This window comes from Trichoplax adhaerens, genomic scaffold, assembly GCF_000150275.1.
Source record: "Trichoplax adhaerens TRIADscaffold_7 genomic scaffold, whole genome shotgun sequence".
Classification (NCBI taxonomy): Eukaryota; Metazoa; Placozoa; class Uniplacotomia; order Trichoplacea; family Trichoplacidae; genus Trichoplax; species Trichoplax adhaerens.
The window spans coordinates 4,689,671-4,707,809 of NW_002060949.1; the positions used below are offsets into that span (position 1 = coordinate 4,689,671).

General features: G+C 32.5%; 2 protein-coding genes across 2 annotated transcripts; one reads left to right on the plus strand and one right to left on the minus strand.

Moving 5' to 3' along the window:
* Positions 1 to 3,531: 3,531 nt before the first annotated feature.
* TRIADDRAFT_17137 (uncharacterized protein) lies at positions 3,532 to 4,044 on the plus strand (the record flags this gene model as incomplete). Its single annotated transcript, XM_002114115.1, has 1 exon — positions 3,532 to 4,044. A coding segment is annotated over one exon (513 nt), but the record flags the coding sequence as incomplete, so codon positions are not given.
* Positions 4,045 to 8,322: 4,278 nt separating this feature from the next.
* On the minus strand, positions 8,323 to 16,571 carry TRIADDRAFT_58319 (uncharacterized protein; the record flags this gene model as incomplete). Its single annotated transcript, XM_002114429.1, has 21 exons — positions 8,323 to 8,669; positions 9,008 to 9,109; positions 9,210 to 9,252; positions 9,345 to 9,408; positions 9,477 to 9,568; positions 9,647 to 9,708; positions 9,867 to 10,005; positions 10,100 to 10,181; positions 10,422 to 10,480; positions 10,714 to 10,847; positions 10,928 to 11,012; positions 11,474 to 11,512; positions 11,633 to 11,686; positions 11,759 to 11,918; positions 12,010 to 12,077; positions 12,187 to 12,208; positions 12,273 to 12,335; positions 12,420 to 12,460; positions 13,900 to 14,001; positions 14,343 to 14,373; positions 16,528 to 16,571. The coding sequence occupies 21 exons, from the start codon at positions 16,569 to 16,571 to the stop codon at positions 8,323 to 8,325; spliced, it is 1,833 nt and encodes a 610-aa protein (XP_002114465.1).
* Positions 16,572 to 18,139: the final 1,568 nt, after the last annotated feature.

The window sequence follows — 18,139 nt, forward strand, 5'->3', positions numbered from 1 at the left end:
GTAAATTACAGCAATGTATGGCAATAGCTTGAAGGAATCAGATGATGTAGATTAAGATAAATTTTCAATCCTGATTTAATCAAGGTACTGTTGATTCCACGATCCAATTCCTTTTAAAATTCATTTTTTAAACTAGAATAAAATCGATAAATTTTGGCAATGTATCGCAATAGTTTGAAGGAATCGCATAATGTAATCTAAGATTATTTTTTTTCAATCCCGATTTAATTACGCTACTGTCGATACTGCGATCCAATTCCTTTTAATTGGAATTTTTGATTTGAAGTAAAACCAGTAAACTATTGCAATCGATCGTAATAGTTTGAAAGAATCGTCATAATGTAGATTAATATTAGTTTTCAATCCTGATTCAATTACAGTATTGTTGATTCTATGATCCAATTCCTTTTTAAATTTAATTTTAGAACTGAAATAAAACCAGTAAACTGTCGTAATACTTTGAAAAATTGTCATAATGTAATTTAAAAATAATTTTTAATCCTGATTTAATTGCGGTACTGTTGATTCTACCATCCAATGCCTTTCTAAATTAAATTTTGAAACTGTAACAAAACCAATAAACTATCGCGTAATTTAAAAGATGAAACAATTACAATAATGTAATTTAAAATTAGTTGTCCATCGTGATTCAATAGGGGTTACTATTAGGTCGATGGAACAATTTTATGTCAATAAAAATGAATCATTTCAATTAGTTCCGGTTGAACTGGGAATACCTTTCAAAACAATTGATTCGGTTACAAGTATCATTTGTGGGCATAGCTTTTATCACCGAATTGACCTTATTTGCCCTATTAGCAACTCTTTGGAACCTTTTAAATAATTTAAATTGGTAAACAAGGCCATATTCTATAATCAAAACCATAACTTTACTCTATCATCAATTCATTAGACCAATCTTCTATTTAGTCTTTCCAAAGGAAATATCTTCATATTACCCTTGTCATTCATTATGTATATGAAGAATAAATAACTTTGCAAGCACAATGAACGAGATGATGAAGAGTCATAACTTTATTCTATCGTCAATCAACCTGACAAACTTTCCATTTAGTCTTTGGAAGGAAAACTTGCTCAGTTTACTCTTGTAATTGTTGACATGAAAAATACCTTAACAACCAACATTAACTATGCCATCATAATGGCACAATTGTTCAGGCTTGATTTTATAAGATTTGTGGAAAACAAAGAATGCTCATCATGTCGAAATAGGCAGAAAAAATCTAGGCCGTTAAACTTTACTAATGGTCAACGTATATTTTTGAGGGAGAAATAGAGTAGAAAAAAATAGAAGAATATTTATTAGAAGGAATCACATATTAGATGATCAATAGGTAGAATAAAATAGTCCTTTCTTCGCTTTCAAAACGTTATAGCATAGCTCGGAGCGATCAATAAGGAGTGTTCTAGAAATGCCTATCTACTCCATATTTCAAGATTTTTGCTATTAATCTATTTAAGATCAGAGATAGAGTTTGCACTTTGCCATATAAAGCACGAAGAATTCAATATTTACCCCAGATATTCACGAGTTCAAGAATTCAATATTTACCCCAGATATTCACGAGTTCAAGGATAAATAGAAAGAATAAAGTTTTCTTTTATTGTTTTTAAGATGTTATACCGTGGAAGGCTAATGACTGTTAGGAATGGAACTACTATATTTAACATGGCGAATCCCCTTCATTTTAGCACATTTTTCGTCCGTCTTGATTAAAATTACCTACTCTAGCTTAGAAGATAGGTTTAATGATACTGGATTAATCCATTAATCTTAAAACTACTGACAGATTTCACTGTTTTAAAGTTATTTATTTCCATCTGTTCTAGTACAAGAGCGAAAACAGTTATATGACCATTCATCACTTAATTTTAATACTGCTGACAGATTTACGCGTCTTAAAGTTGCTCACTTCTTCTAGTTCTAGTATAATATTCCAAACGCAGTTTACAAGACTATCTGTTACTTAATTTTAAGAGTACTGACAGACTTAGCTATCTGAAAGCTCTAATTAGCTGTCTTAAAGTTGTTCACTTCTTCTAGTTCTAGTATAATATGCCGAAGACTGTTCTAGGACCATCCGTCATTGCTTTAGAAAAGTACTAACAGAATTAGTTGTCTTAAAGTTATTATAGTTACAGTATAATACGTCGTAGAAAGTTAGTTCTTTTCGTCATGATATTGGTTCTATTACAACTGTAAGAGAATGGACAAAATTATGGCCACTAAATCTGTCCTTATTTTAATATAGCAACAAGTCAATGATAGATAATTATATAATCAGCCCTTCAATTATCTTTGACAAGATATCGGTAGCATTACTATAAATTAAGAGAAAATAGACCAATTGAAGACGGCTAAACCTGTCAATATTTTAATTTAGAAATAACTTTCATGACACGTAGTTGATTCTTAAACTCTCTTCTACATGTTAAGGATTTTATTATAACTTTAACATACAATCACTTTACTACTTACTCAATTTGAGTAATTGACTCCATTTTAAAATGTCGGATTGTGTATATATTCCTTTTCAATTGCTATTATACAATATTTGATGATCTAGGTACCAGACTAAAATCAATTCCACTAGAGGAATTTGATCTTAATATATCGAACTCATGAGTGATTGAGCTCCAGGCAATATCGAAATTTCTCTCGATAGCTATATTCGCATTATCTTAGCTAGAGCTAGTTATAGTTTTTGGCAGAGTTTCATATCCAAAAAGAATTTCTCTGCACTTCAATTCTGCATCTGCATTTATTTTCAGCTTCTAAGAGATTTTAACTTTTGCTTTAGTTATATAAAATTGATTTGAAAAGTATTTCGCTGATAATGACCCAACAACTTTATTAGGTCAATCTATAAATTGGTTTATCCCATCTATTTTGGTCCTTTCGCTCCTCTTCTTTGCCTCTATTCAATATCTCCTGTAAGTAACCGCAAAATTTCACTCTCTATATACTAGTTTATATTTGTTTTAGCATTCTACTGCACATTTTTACTTTGATGGCTGGAAGATCACTTGAAGATATTAATCTAGAATGATTCTTGGCATTTTCATTCTTTCATGATTAGAAAATTTGCTCAAAATAGATAAAATCTATTCTAAGGATTTGTAATTTCTGCTGCAGTCTTAAACTTATTCGCATAAGATTATTAGCCTCTAAGTGCTGTTGCTAGTTACCCGATCTTGTTATACAAAAATGAAAGAATCTGTAATTCATATTATAAATTGAAGTTATCAGTATAAGATTATAGTTATATTATAAGCCTTTAGCGCATCCAATGGCATTCGATCTAGTCGAGAAATACAAGATCAAGAATTTGCAATTTCTATTACAATGTCAATTTATTAGCATAATCTTATTCGCCTATAGCACTTTTAATAATTGATTAGCACAAAAATGATTGAAAAGCTGCAATCACTTTTATTGCCATCTGTCTAGTTAAGTAATAAGGAATCGATTCCATCCTTTCTCATTCCTATCTAGATAGAGTATCCAACATGAAGTTATTCTTTTCTTGCCAAAATTATCGTTTTGCATTAAATGTCAGCCAAACTGATACCGTGGGCTCGGTGATGGAACGATTACGTGAGAAAGCTTCCATCATATTCGATGATAGCAGCAATACACGATTAGTACCTTATTATGCCGGCTCGTATTTACAGAAAGAATGGCCGATCATGGATATTGGTATACCGCAAGGTTCAACCATTCGATGTTATTTACGCCAAGAGTTAAAACCTTCTCTCTACGTTTATTGCAATTTTAACAGGCAGCTGATTGATATTAATGAGCCATTAAATGTGCCGCAAACTCCAGTCCATCAATTACGATCGATTATTACCGATCTAACGGGTTTGCCGCTAAGTTGTTATTGTTTAATTTCACCTTATCGACGGGTTATGAACGATTCCGATAAATTATTAGATCATCTTGTTGATGAAGGCATGACTGTCCGTTTAGAAACGATTAAAGGTTTAGATGAATTCTTTCACGCAGCTTGTGCTGGCAAAGTGCGCGATATCTTGCAATTAATGCCAGCTAATCGCCTTGAAAGACATTACTTGTGTAAAGTCGCTCTCTTTATTGCATCGCATAATGGCCATTACGATTTAACAGGGACTATGCTTTCCATGGGCTATTTAGCTAGTCAGCCACCTGGTTTTCATCCAACGATCAATTGGTGCTTAGATCGAACTCATTTTGGCCATTTAACTACACCATTACATCAAGCAGCGATGAAAGATAATATTAGTATATTACGATTATCCCTATTGAATAATTTAGTGGGAATCACATGCCAAGATGGTTTTAATCAGACACCATTACAAGTAGCTATCAAATATAACAGCCAACAATCCGTTCAATATTTAAAATCACAATTACGACGTTATACCGATCATCAAAATGGTCTAGCAAATAGCCGCTATCCGTCCAAGAATAAATTCCATCATTGTCGTTATCAACATTATAATCCTGAGAAATTATTCGAAATTAAGACATTAGCTCAAGTTGGACGAATTGTAGAAGAAAAAGACGGCCAAGCACGCTTTACAGTCGATTCTCAACGTTATCGGTTGCAAGATTATGATGATCAAGAAGAATTTGTTGTCGTGGATGATGAACATGGCCAACCCAAGTTAGTCAAACGATCATCGATAGATAAATCATCATTGAAAAATGGCCAAGATTATTCTTTACTTATTAAATCGCCATCATCGTCACCACCTCATCGTCGTAAAGCTAAAAAATCAACATTATCCGCTAGTCATACCTATCATTATCGTACAGCCAAAGTTAGTAAAGCAACTCGTGCCAAAACAGCAGCAGATTCATTAATGCCTATCGATCAAAACCCAAAGGATAAGCAACCATTTCATCCGGCATTCTTACATGTTGATAATCATGCTGAGGTTCAGACTAATTTCATAGATGAAAAGTTAACACAATCGACTAATTTACCAACACTTCCTACTACCGCCGCGATTTCGTCTGGTGCTATCCAGCAACAAACTAGTTTTGATTTTGTCAAAGGTTATCGCTCTACCACTACTGCACCCACACTCTCTAAATCGATATCGTTGCCTTCGTCATCATCTTTTACTTCACAATATAATTCTAGGCTGAAATCTGAAACATCATTAGAAGATTTTGAAAGATATCGTGGCCAAAATGCTCGTGAAAAAGCGCTAGCATGTATGGATATAGCTACAACATTTAAAAGTAAGCCATGGTTAAAGCAAATTCAATTAGCTGTCAAGTTAAATGTCAGCAGTTGTAAACGATCGATGAATTCGATCCAATTTTCCAATATCAGTAAATGCGGTACACATCAGTAACCTATTGCAGATGTTGCCGTATTTGCCAGCATTATCCATTATTTCTTAAATTTCTTCAGTCAGTAGTTATTTGCCACCAACAGCGAAAATGTCTACAGTTGACTGATGCAACATTGGCATTAAAGGAGGTTTCAATGAAGCACATGCAAAGCTGAAAGAAGCATCAGTATTGTCATGCCATTCTTTGCTTTTTAGGTTGCTTATATAACGCTTCCGTAGTGTTTTAATAGACAGACGTGATTCAATTTTTCTACTTCTTAAAATATTCTTCCAATCGTCTATCCAAGTCTGATAGACTGGCTGTCATAGTTGATAAATTGTATCAAAGTTGTAAAATACATTATGCTAATTTGCTAAATGGAATCGCCAAATGGTTAAGTACAGTACTTTTGATTAGTTTTATGAATCAGATTTAAAAGTTTGCAATTAAGCTAATTAGAATTGCGTCGAATATAAATTAATCGTTTTATGATCGATAGATGATAAGTTCTCCTTATGATATAGAATAAGGATCAATTAAGAGCTTACAATAGACAATTTAATGTGTTGCCTTTAAAGAGTAAAACTGATCTTTAACTCCCCTGTTAATTTCATCTGCGAATTTAACTGATAGTACAATATATTAAAATTTTTCCCATACGATTTTGGTACCTAATTAAAATAGTATTTTGGGGAAAATTAATACCAGCTCTAATTCATCGTTCATAATAACTATTTAATTTTAGGTTAATCAAGATTCATTGCACAACCTATTTGCATAAAGGAATGTTTACTGCAATATGGTATATGGATAAGAATTCTAATCTAACCATATTTCTATATTCTATATCTCAAGCCTCATGAAAATATAAAGTTAATTTAAAATTTTATGAAAATAAGAGCGTAAAATCATAACAGAATTTCTTTGTTTTTCCCGTTTTATTGTTCCCTTTCTATCTTTATATTTCAAAATAGAACAAATTATCAATTCAACTGTAAAAATTGAAGTATTTTGTCTGCATTATTCATCTATTCTAGCTTTTATAAGTTAATTTAACCCACAAAAACAACCTTGTTGCAGATGCTATTAATTGCTCATTTTGTCTGATTTCCTTCGATTAGTTTATAGTCAGTCATTTCTTGTATTACTAATTATAGATTGAGTATCGTCCGATAGGATTCAAATATGCATTAGTTGTGCTGCGGTTGTATTTGATCGATGGTATCCTGTCATTTTTACCGATTTAATGTAAATGTACCGGAGAACTATTAAGTAATCACTTCTAATTGAAATTATATTTATTTTATTTCGGATCTAACTTCCATCATTCAATAGTAAACAATCGAATTAAGAGTGAAGATGAATCAGAATTTCCTGTAATATTTTGTTTTCTTAATCTATAACTGAATTAGCATTCAAATGGTAGGGTTGATGTTTTTCTAATCTGAAATAAAGTTTACTTTAAGCGCCATAAAAAATATTTAGTAAAATAGATTGTAATAAGATAACGACACGGAAGTTGTTTAACAGACTACGACAGCTACGTCATTTTTTTATGAGCATTCAAAAAGTAAAAGCTATGCTTAAATTAACCGTCCATTCTCCTTTGCAGGATGACATAATCAGTAAAAATTGGCATGGGATAGTTAGTATTATAACCAAATCTTATACATGATTGAAATATAATTGATACACGGAAATGATCATTTATAGTACTACAGTAGAATCACGGATGCATTCGAGTTTAAAATTTTATTAGCCACCATGAGCTTACAACGCACGGTGACGTAAAACAAACTTCGATTATGTCCAAATATTACTAATTTTAAATTACAAAGGAATTTCAACAGCCATTCAATTGGATAAATTTGATGCCCAAGCGGCATATATGCATGCAACAAACTGTTCTAATTATAAATTTGCACGTAAATTATTCCCTGAAATTTGTTAGATAATAATATGCATAGATACATGATATTTCCTAATATTATGTAAGACGGAGACATTTCCACGTTATAAAATGAATGTTATATAAAGGTAGCAAATTTTATAATTTAAAATCGTCTTAAACGTCAATATCGCAAGATCTTTTGTCTATTTATTATGACCTTCAGATCCCGGGACTCCTTCCTGTGTTTGGATATGGTTGAAAATCGCGTAAATTTTAATCAGATGATTGCAAGATCAAGCATGTTGCCAATGTAACATAATGTATCAAAATAGATCACAATAGGAATTCATGATCACGTTGGTATATAAATAGTCAAATGCTGCATTATTAATACGGAATTGACGATATCTTACTACAACAGGGATATAAAGATGAATTCATGTTTGTAGATATCACAAGCTATGATAAATCTAATAGGACGAAATTAACTTAATTTCCAGATTCTTCCAGGATATCACGGTTTAAAAATGAATTGTTTCCTAAATATCAGATAAGGATTGTATATTAATAACTGTTAATGAAAAATCTACAGTCTAATGATCAAAAATATACTAGATTGATTACCGGTACTTTCCGTTCTAGGCAAAGTGTTATTGTTTGTTTCGTCATCGGCACTTTCAGAGGTAGTATGAAAAGAAGTAGAAAAAATTATACAAGTATTATCATTACGGATCTTGCAAATAGCTAAAAAAATTTATCAATGAATGTATAGATATATACGCATGTATTTATAACATATTCATATATTTACCATTGATGAACAGGCATGCTTAAATGATTTCCGTTATAATACGTTCCTGTAGCCAAATTGCTACAGTTGTCTTCCGTTAAAAGGCGCTGTACAGGAGAAGGACATGATTCATTCGAAGTTTCTTGAGAAGCCGATCTACTATTTATTTCACCACTTGATAACGATATGGAATCGCATCGTAAAACTACACCTGTGAGTCATTCGTGCAAAGCATATAAGTATCTATTAAACGACTTCTCTTTAACTTAAAATTGAATTAATATTTATAAATTAATAACCACCATTAGATATACCATCTAGGTCTGAATCGCTATCAACAACTATTATTTCTTGGTTGTTAACAACGTATGTATCTTTCCTTGCTTGATGAGATGCATCATTAGCTATTAACTTTAACTGGGATTCTCTTAACTGTCTTGCATTTTGATGTTGGTTGGTAACCAGGGATGAGGAAGTACTTGCATGAGCTTTTTCGGAGGTTGAGGACCTGGTTATAGTTACATTTGATGGAGAATTTCTTCTTAAAGAACGATGTGTACACTTTGATTGCGGCGTATTTGCTAAACCTGCGACAGCTCTCCCTTCAGAGGTATTCAACGACTCGTCAGAACCAACTTCTAAAAATGATTAAATAAATACAGTAATCCCTTAGCGAACAGCAGTTATAAATTTCTAATTCAGTTTCGAAATAATTCGTCACTGTAAGAGTAAAGAGTAAAAATAAGTATCCGACAGCTCTAATTACAAATAATACATAGCATGCTTTTTTGTAAGAATAATAACAATCAGAGGATGCATAGTCAGTGAATCTTCACTAGTTAGTTCATTACATGTTCGATAATTAATTTTCAATTCAATTGTAGCAATACAAGTATTGATAATAAACCGCCAGTATAGGGCTTACTAAGTCCATTTCATGACAATTATTTTAGCCTTATTTAAGCAGATTAATTACCGTCCTCTTTTTTGTGCGTCAATGCAAAACGAGCGCTAGATTCATCAATGGATGCATCCAATGATGACAGCTCAAGTTCTACCCGTGTTTCACTAGAAGATTCTAATAACATTTTGTTTACGCATTAATTTCAGTTTTCGAATTATTCAGTTATATAGTCCACTATTTTGAATTCTTTCCGTAATTTTACTGTATAATATACCGTCTTTTGATATTTTTTCCTCAGGCTTACCCTTCAATAAGCGCTAGAAATTTTAGTAAGATTCAAGATAAGATATACAAATTAAACAGAGGTATAATTTAAGGTAATATCATTACTGAATCGCCTGAAAATCACCTCTTTCAGCTTTCCAAGTTCAGCTACAACGTTTTGATGCTTTTTTTCTAACATTTCTACAACCCTTAAAAGTATATAAACTATTTATGACACAAACATTAATCAATGCTACGCGTAAGATGATATACTTACCATTCTAGATCGCTACATTTAGAGTAATAGGATGGATGTCTAACGGAAAATCTTAATTGAATTGAATCATTCACTAGATAACCTTCCCTAGACTGTAACAGAAGGCAAGAGTGAATCAGATAATTGATTTCCGTTACGGAATAGGAAGTAACAATTGATGTAAGAAATACCAGTAAATCTAGACGAAAGAAACGATTATAACCCCAGGATTCTCCAACATCAAAGTCTGATGCTATTGAAATCAAACCATTAGCAATATTAATATAATAATATCAAAAGAAGTTTTATGGGTGTATGATATGAAAGTAGTTACCAAATTCCCTAATTATATTCTTTTTAGGATCTGCACGTGAAGTGCCTTGATGGACTAATTCGATGCGATACTCATACCTAGTTGTGAGGGAAAATTAATTTTCTTTGTACTCTTAAAATTTGGTAAGATGATACCGTACTTCGATGTACGCTGTGGACCAGCATGTAATTCGAGAAACACCGATAAAAATTCTCCAGAGGACGATCCACTGCCATTCTACATTTATTGTTTTGTATTTAACTACAGTTAGAAGAGTATAAATATATAGACCCTGTTTATAAATTTGATAGCCTAAGTTAGGTATTCCTACCGGATAAACTTTCAGACGCCATTTTAAACCGTGAGTGTCAAGCATTCGACTATATAAAGGGTTACTGTATCGTTTTTTCCTTCTACAAGTGCATAAATAACAAATTAGTATCTTAGTTAGCAAGAAATTTGTTCATAATTGCTGAAATAGTGACAAACTAATTTTCTTACGTGTAATCTTTTATGTGGAAAGACCCATGAGCAAATCGAGGTACTACCTCACTTGAATAGTAGTGTTGGTACGAGATTGATATTTATTTTAGATCGTATGTAAATAAAAATATTATTGTAGCTAAATTCATAATTAAAATTGCGGGTAATACCTGTCAAAGACGATTTCAATTTCTTCTGTAATGAGTGATTCAATCGATTTTAATCGGATCTAAAAAATTCGCAATTGTTGTTATGACGATAATATCAAAAAGAGCTTAATATTCATGTCTTTAATACTTAACAATAAATTAACCAGTACCACTAACGAGCACACTATTTTTATTCATTTTATGTTTTATATATATACGAACGAGGTATAATATTTGGTACGGTATGCCCAATAATTATAATGATACGAGATTAGACACGTCCATAATGTAGATTTCTAAGTTTATCATCTACCTCTTCCATTGTTTCTTGTAATTCTGTAGATCTGGCTATAAAGCGACTTTTCGATGATTGAGAGATATCTCGATCGATTTCACTAAGAAATTGCTCAAGGGAATGCATTTGGCTACTTAGGTTATCTTTTTGACCTTTAAATATGAAAAAGTAGAGATTGAGTCTTTGGTATCATTTTGAATATTATGCATGCAATCCAAAAAAATGAGCTAACTATGTAATTTCTCTAATTTTTGTTTTAATTGGCGGTCAAGACGCGATGTGATATTATTAAAGGTAACTTGCACTTCCTGTACTGCCTGTTTGAAAAACATAACATGAATATAATCTTGTGATTAGAATAAAGATGGATATTTTTAATGAATGGGGATTTAATTTACGAACTATCTCCAAGATCATAAATTTTTGTCGATAAGATATAATATTATTATTAGAATGTTAAACAAGAAGGGCTTTACAGCTATACGTAAAGATTATTACGAAACCAAATTTTAGCTGTAGCATCTATCGGCAATGGTATAAAATCGTTGTATGACACTTAATTATTAGTGGTAGTATTTTTTCTGGAGTACTTTTACGTCTAATTGGTTTAAACATCAATATTAACACCATAAGGTAACTATTATAATTCGATTACAAACTGATTACAAATTGCACTAGAATTTTGGAACCATGCATTATGTAAGAAACGTTAACCCACAGTATGTGAGTTCTAATAAATTATAAGTAATTATGAAAGCATGTAGTAATAGTAACTTACAATGTCTTTAGCCCTTTTAATTTTTTCTATCTTTTTATCCTAAAAATGAGTGTGATAAAATGATTGAACGATAGTTAGTATGACTATAGGTAAGGTAAATATAGGAGTTGTCTTTTTCTTTAATAAAATTGTAGAGTTTTCAAAGTTTTTTCGACGTACTGTTTCCTCAATTTTGCTAACAAAACTGCCTATGCGTTGTCTTATTGAGTTAACCTGCAAGATACAGAACATAGACAAGCTGTAATATTGATCAACTGAAAGGTAATTGCAATAGATATAGCTTACTTCATTTGATATCTTTGATGAACATTGCTTGTATATATCTTCGATAGGTTGAAATGAGTGACCATGATGAATATCGCCACCCCATAGTGCACATTGATGACAAATGGATCTCATACATGTATTACAGAATACCGTTAATTTTTCTTTGTGGATTTCACAGCTAAACGAAATATGACAACAGTGACAAACAATTTCAGTTTATAGCTATCATAAAATGATCACTCCCGAAAACGTCGCATTAATTTGATTACCTATCTTCTGGTGTAATTTTAGTATGAGATTTATTGTTTTGAGATACAAATTTTAATGACTCCAGTTGCTACATTGGTCAAGAGAATAAGATGATATTTGAAAAGATAGTCGTTCCGATCATTGAAGGATACAATAAACATTAAACGGTGTTCTTGCAGGTTATACTGATAACTTACATCAGTAACTTCTTCAACCCATCTACATTTAACTAATTCGTGAATATGTAAATGAGCCCTATAAAAACAACGCCAACTCTACTTACTTGCTTTTCAAGATAGCATGTTTAATTTTACTGCTAGTAGCTAGATAAAAATACTCAAGAAGACTAGGGTATCAACAAAGTATAGCTATTCAGGTTTAATATCTTATTGAGTATAGAAGTAACTTAATATTGTATTGCATTCCTTACCTGCAATGAGGGCAATGAGATCTTTGTTCACAGAGCCATCTCTAATTATTAATATCAGCAATGAAATAGTAAAGAAAAATTGTCATCAAGATATGCACAATGTGACGTTAGTCATATAGATTTGTACTCTGGTGTAAATATTTCATTTTACAATTATGATCAACTTATTATCTATACGAACTCCTATTTCGACACCTAATAGTAGCGATTAATAGGATGACTAATTCGAGGTGCTAGTTGATTTATTAATAAGAAATTAATTAAAGAACATTAACACCAATAATTAAAACCAAATTAGATGACGTGAGTCTTCATTGACAGTTCTAAGATTATCGTATGCGTTCTAACAATTATTACAGTTGTACAGTACTATAATTATATTCATATTTGTATGGGATTATTGAATTATTAGAGATTTTCTTATTGATAGATAATTAACTCCATGACCAGAATATAAGCCCCAGATGAATTAATGTTTGACAGAGTTTATATCTATTCTACAATAAGTGTTTAGATAGGAGTAAAGAATGTAGTTATATTTTTCGAGGAGAAATATTCTGTTTTACTGTGTGCCTTTGTTCTAACAGCTAAAATGTATTTATGCTATTTACTAGGGATTGGCTGTAGTAATTTCAAGGAATCGGATAAAAGTTTGTAATTAAGGGAAGGACATTTTATTCTAGTATAAAATCGAAATTGATTTCTCGCAATTATAACACGACCAAAGCATACTATAGTTTGCAATGTACGGATTACAATTGATTGTTTATTTAGGAACAAATTTTCTATCGTAACTATTAATGATATGGTATAACACTTTACTATAGTACGATAAGATATCCTTATATCAATTCGATTCTTCTACTTGCCCGCACGCAATAGTGGTATACTGAATGGCATAACATCTTATGTATATTGGTATAGATCACCTTCTGTTCCTTAATATCCGGTTAATTAAATCGGGAATAGTTACTTTTACTTACGGTCATATACTGATATATCATGATTTAAACAAATTACCGGTCAAGCAAGTACATATATAGAGAGACACTTGAAATTACTCTTATTTACAAACTAATGCTTTCAACGATATTGGTTAATAATACTATTGTTATTGCTAGTTCATGCCAGTCAAGGAAGTACTCGTGTATCAAAAGATACTCTTGTGTGTCAATATTGAACTATTCCAAGGTAATCTTATTACAATTTTGTATACTATATGCGTAAATCATGTATTATCGAATGAATGATTTGAAAACTGGATTAATTTATTTCATTTTATAAATAAGAAGAATACTCGTAAAGTGGATATGTTAATGTCATTTGCAATCGCTAGAAGTGGAAAGATACAAGACTGATTCGTTCTACGTTTAGTACATAGAAAATTGAAAAGAAGAAGAAAAATTCTATATGTTCTGTATACAATAAATAAAATATCAAGATAGAATATTCTTTCATTTCTACATGACAGTCGACTCACCCTCATACACGTATGGCAGCATAATTTGGAACAGTGTGGGCATAGTCGAGCATCCTTCAATTTTTCCATACATATAAAACAGCGGAATACATCTTTGATGTTCTATAGGGTATAAAGTAAAGTAGGTGTTAGAAAAAGAAAATCAATTGTTGGCTTGCAGCTGTCGCATTAACCGTTCCATGTAATATGACGCCAGGATGCTATCATTCACAACAGCATTGATACCATTCATCATCTAATAATGCTCTATTTTTTTTTCATCTATCATAAATTGAGTAAAGAGGGAGGCATGGTAGTATCTTGTTGTAGTTAACTCTGCCATCTCTTACTCCTAAGATTAAAGTCCTATCCGCGCCCCTTTTCTATTCATAGTCGTCATGATGAGTTCATCATATTGGCTAAAAGAAGTTGCGTTACTCCACCCTTCAAGTTGAAACTCTAACCGCAACAGCATCGATCACATTACACATTTCTCTAAATGTACATTATTGTTGGTATCATGTTAATTCAATCGTAGATGCTCTATTTCGTTGTTTTCAATGCTATAACAGAATGATTATTATTAAAATGTGTAAAACATTCGAATTCAAGCGGATGTTGCCCAACCGAGTCTAATCAAGAACAATACCTCCATTGTATCTTTCTTTTACTACCATGATTTTCTATCGGTTTAGTAGTCTATTTCACGTAGCGATACTATTATTACTATGGATATCTTATCCTTTATTGTCCTTGCCTTTTTGAATTCAAGCCGCGTCCACTTGCAATACCTGTATCAAGGTCTTTTCATTTTTTTCCTTTTACTAATATCGTTGTGGATTACTAAGTCATCATTCCAATATTACGGAAATGCTGTCTTTCGATCAGTCATTAAAATAACTAAACGAGGTGATGTGGTCCTTGATCATAACACGCTATTACTCGCTGTCTCTTTCTGACAATGTATTGTTGGTTGTTTTTTTCTTGTGTATAAATGCTGTAAATAATACTTATGAAAATCTCAAGCAGAACAAAGAAATCGGGGAATACTCGTCTAACAAGATCCGTGTTTGAGGTTTGAGGGCAGTTAGTGTTATTGGAAAGCTAAAACATCCAATATCATTGCCAAGACGTACATGATGGCAATCGCTAGCGGTACTTGGTGTTTATTCAAGCTTTTGGGCTACTTTATAGTATAGTATAGAGCGTCAAGAGGAGATTCTTATAAGAAAAATATATTATATTATTCGATCGTCGACTGCATACTTAGAAATCTTTATTCATTGATGACTAAAGATCTGAGTTTAAATGTTACCGAGAATGAGCTGTTATTCCTCGTATATTGTAGTTTTCTAGGGCTTTCATTATGAACTAGTTCTACGAATATAGTTATCGGCCGATTTCGATGTTGCATTTAGTTTCGTTTCGTTAGTAGAAATTAAGAAGAAATTACACTATAATAGAGTAGGGTAAAGAATCGATTTTGGGGGTTATGTTTATGATAATAAAAAAAAAGTGAAATTTTACGATTGCGTTTTATCCATTGATATTTTCATGATTCGGAGATCATCGCTATACGTAGAATAGAGTCTAAGCTTATAATGGAAATAAGTACCGTTATCCGATTTGTTCATAACATCAAGTTAGCAAAAAGTGCGATGCTTGTCTAACAGTCAATGTACGGTATTGTAGGCGAAGTTGTCGTAAGATCAGAATCAAGTTGATTAAGAAATTGTTGAATTGTCGAAAGGGACAATACTGTACGCTTATATATCTAGTGCTATCACTTTTTCGCTGAACGTATATGATGCGATTTTAGATCAATTAGGATAGAAAAGAAGGCCATAATTACTCAACCAATAACATAAAGGAATACTTTACTTCATAGGTTATATCATAAACAGACGTACATCTACGCCATGGACAAATGTAAGATTCATTGGAAGAATAATTATTTGCTGTTAACTTAAACGCCAATAGCAAAGGCGAAAATTTAACGTAGGATGATCGATTGAACAATTTTCTATTGACTCTAGAGCAAAAGGTATGATAGCCTAGTTTGTAAGATAGTTGATACTTTTACCTCCCTACTCTACATTCCAATAAAAAAAAAAGCAAGTCAGCAGCTGTAGACTAACGATAGAATGATAGGAATGCATAAGAGAAAGTAAAGTAAAGAAGAATAATGTGGATTAAAACCGAGCGATACAGAATACGAATGATGTTCACGGCCTCCATGCATTTCTAAAGTCTTCATTAGAATCAATCCAGTTCATTAGCGAGATATCGAATAGCTGATCCAGTCCAATCATCATACTACTGTACTGTAATCCATAATATTTTACTAGATGGTTTATTTGGATCTTGCCTCTATATTATTATTTTATAACTCATAGATGAACGATTGCATTAGTTGTTCCATTGGATAGGCATTGAGAAGATATTGGTATAGCTTCGATGTGGTTGTAATCTATGGTCGAGTTAGATAACATGATCTTCAATGACTATTATCTATTCAAGTCAAATTGAATTGGATCTCTTTGATCGACGATGGTAAGCGAATATATTTTCATCTCCTTTTTAATACTCATATTGAAGCAATGATAGATTTTGAAATGATTCAATATAGAGACAGTGGTGATAGCTTACCTGGACATCGCTGCACGCTGGCGTTGTTGTGCTGCTGCGCTCATGTTGATCGATTGCACTTGTCGTTTTGGATACTGACCAAGCAGAAAGTAACAATGGATTTAAATACCAAGCGCCAGTCTACGTCACTTCCACTCTGGCGGTAGTGTACAGTACTGTGTACTGTAGCGTACACTGTACTGTACTGTACTGTACAGTGTACACGAGGCTTAGTGTACTGTACAGTGTACAGTGTACAGTGTACAGTGTTTGGATACTGAGTTCAGAATGTTTGGGTCAAATCACTTTCACTTTCCCGATGTCGTACTGTACTCTTACTCTTTATAAAAGGCTACTGAGACTAGACCTGACTGTAGTACTGTACAGTGCATCGAATTTCTTCTTGGAGAAATGGGTGAATACTTTTCTTGTTAATTTTTGCAGCAAAATTCATCAAATTTGATACGTGTAGAAAGAGGAAGGTCTACCGATTTATTCGCCAATTTAATCGAATTCATCAATTTTGGGCACTTTAATTTCATTTTGAAAACTCTGAATAGAATTTCTACACGCTGTATAGTACAGTGTTAGTCTCACAAGTCCCTGACTCGACTGTACTAAATTCACCGTTGAATTTACTAGCCCTTGACCGTCTATTGGCTTTTTCAGCCAAATGTTATTGTTTTGTTGTTTGATCACTTTGTTTTAGTATCAGAAATCTGAACATGTAGAAATTAATGGGCTACATTTTTAGAGATCCTTCTCCAAGGGTTTCTAGGCTACATTTTCCAATTTTAGGATTGTGCTGTATTGTACACTGCTGTAATGGTAATATACTGTAGAATTGGAACGAAAAAGGGTTCTATCCAATCGATTGTATTGCTGAAATTTGTCTTGATCACACCCTTGGATTTTGATTTACATTACTTCACCATACTTTTGAAGGAATGAATACAGTAAATATCAATTTAGTTTTACCCAATAAGTTGTTTTTATTCGCCCAAGATTTTCACTACTTGAAGTCATTAGTAAACTGTAAAAGTATGATCGACGTTATATACTGTACTCTGTACAGTGCAGTAGGATGGCTATTTTTTCAGTATCGTACTACTTTATAGTGTACTGTACACGAGAGACCCTCTATGAACCTCTATGAACACTAAAATGTACAGTTACTGCCACTTTCTTGCTCAATATGACTGACGATTCCAGAAAGTTTCTACCGTGTAGTCCAGTTCTTGGTTTACTACTTTCTAGTATACACTAGAGACCCTGTATGAACACTAAATTGCATAGTAATGCCGGTTTCTTGCTCAATATGACTGACGATTCCAGAAAGTTGCTACCTTGTAGTCCAGTCCTTGGTCTACTACTTTATAGTATAGTGTACTGTACACTAGAGACCCTGTATGAACACTAAAGTGCTCAGTACTGCCGCTTTCTTGCTCAGTATGACTGACGATTCCAAAAAGTTTCTACCGTGTAGTCCAGTCACCTGTCTGTCCATCTCGATGGTTACAGTGTACAGTACAGCATACTGTACATGATACAGTCCCAGTACTGTAAATAATCGAGCATTTCTTCGCGCCTTTTTTTAAAATCATATTCAAGATTGGTGAAGTGCTGGTGGATG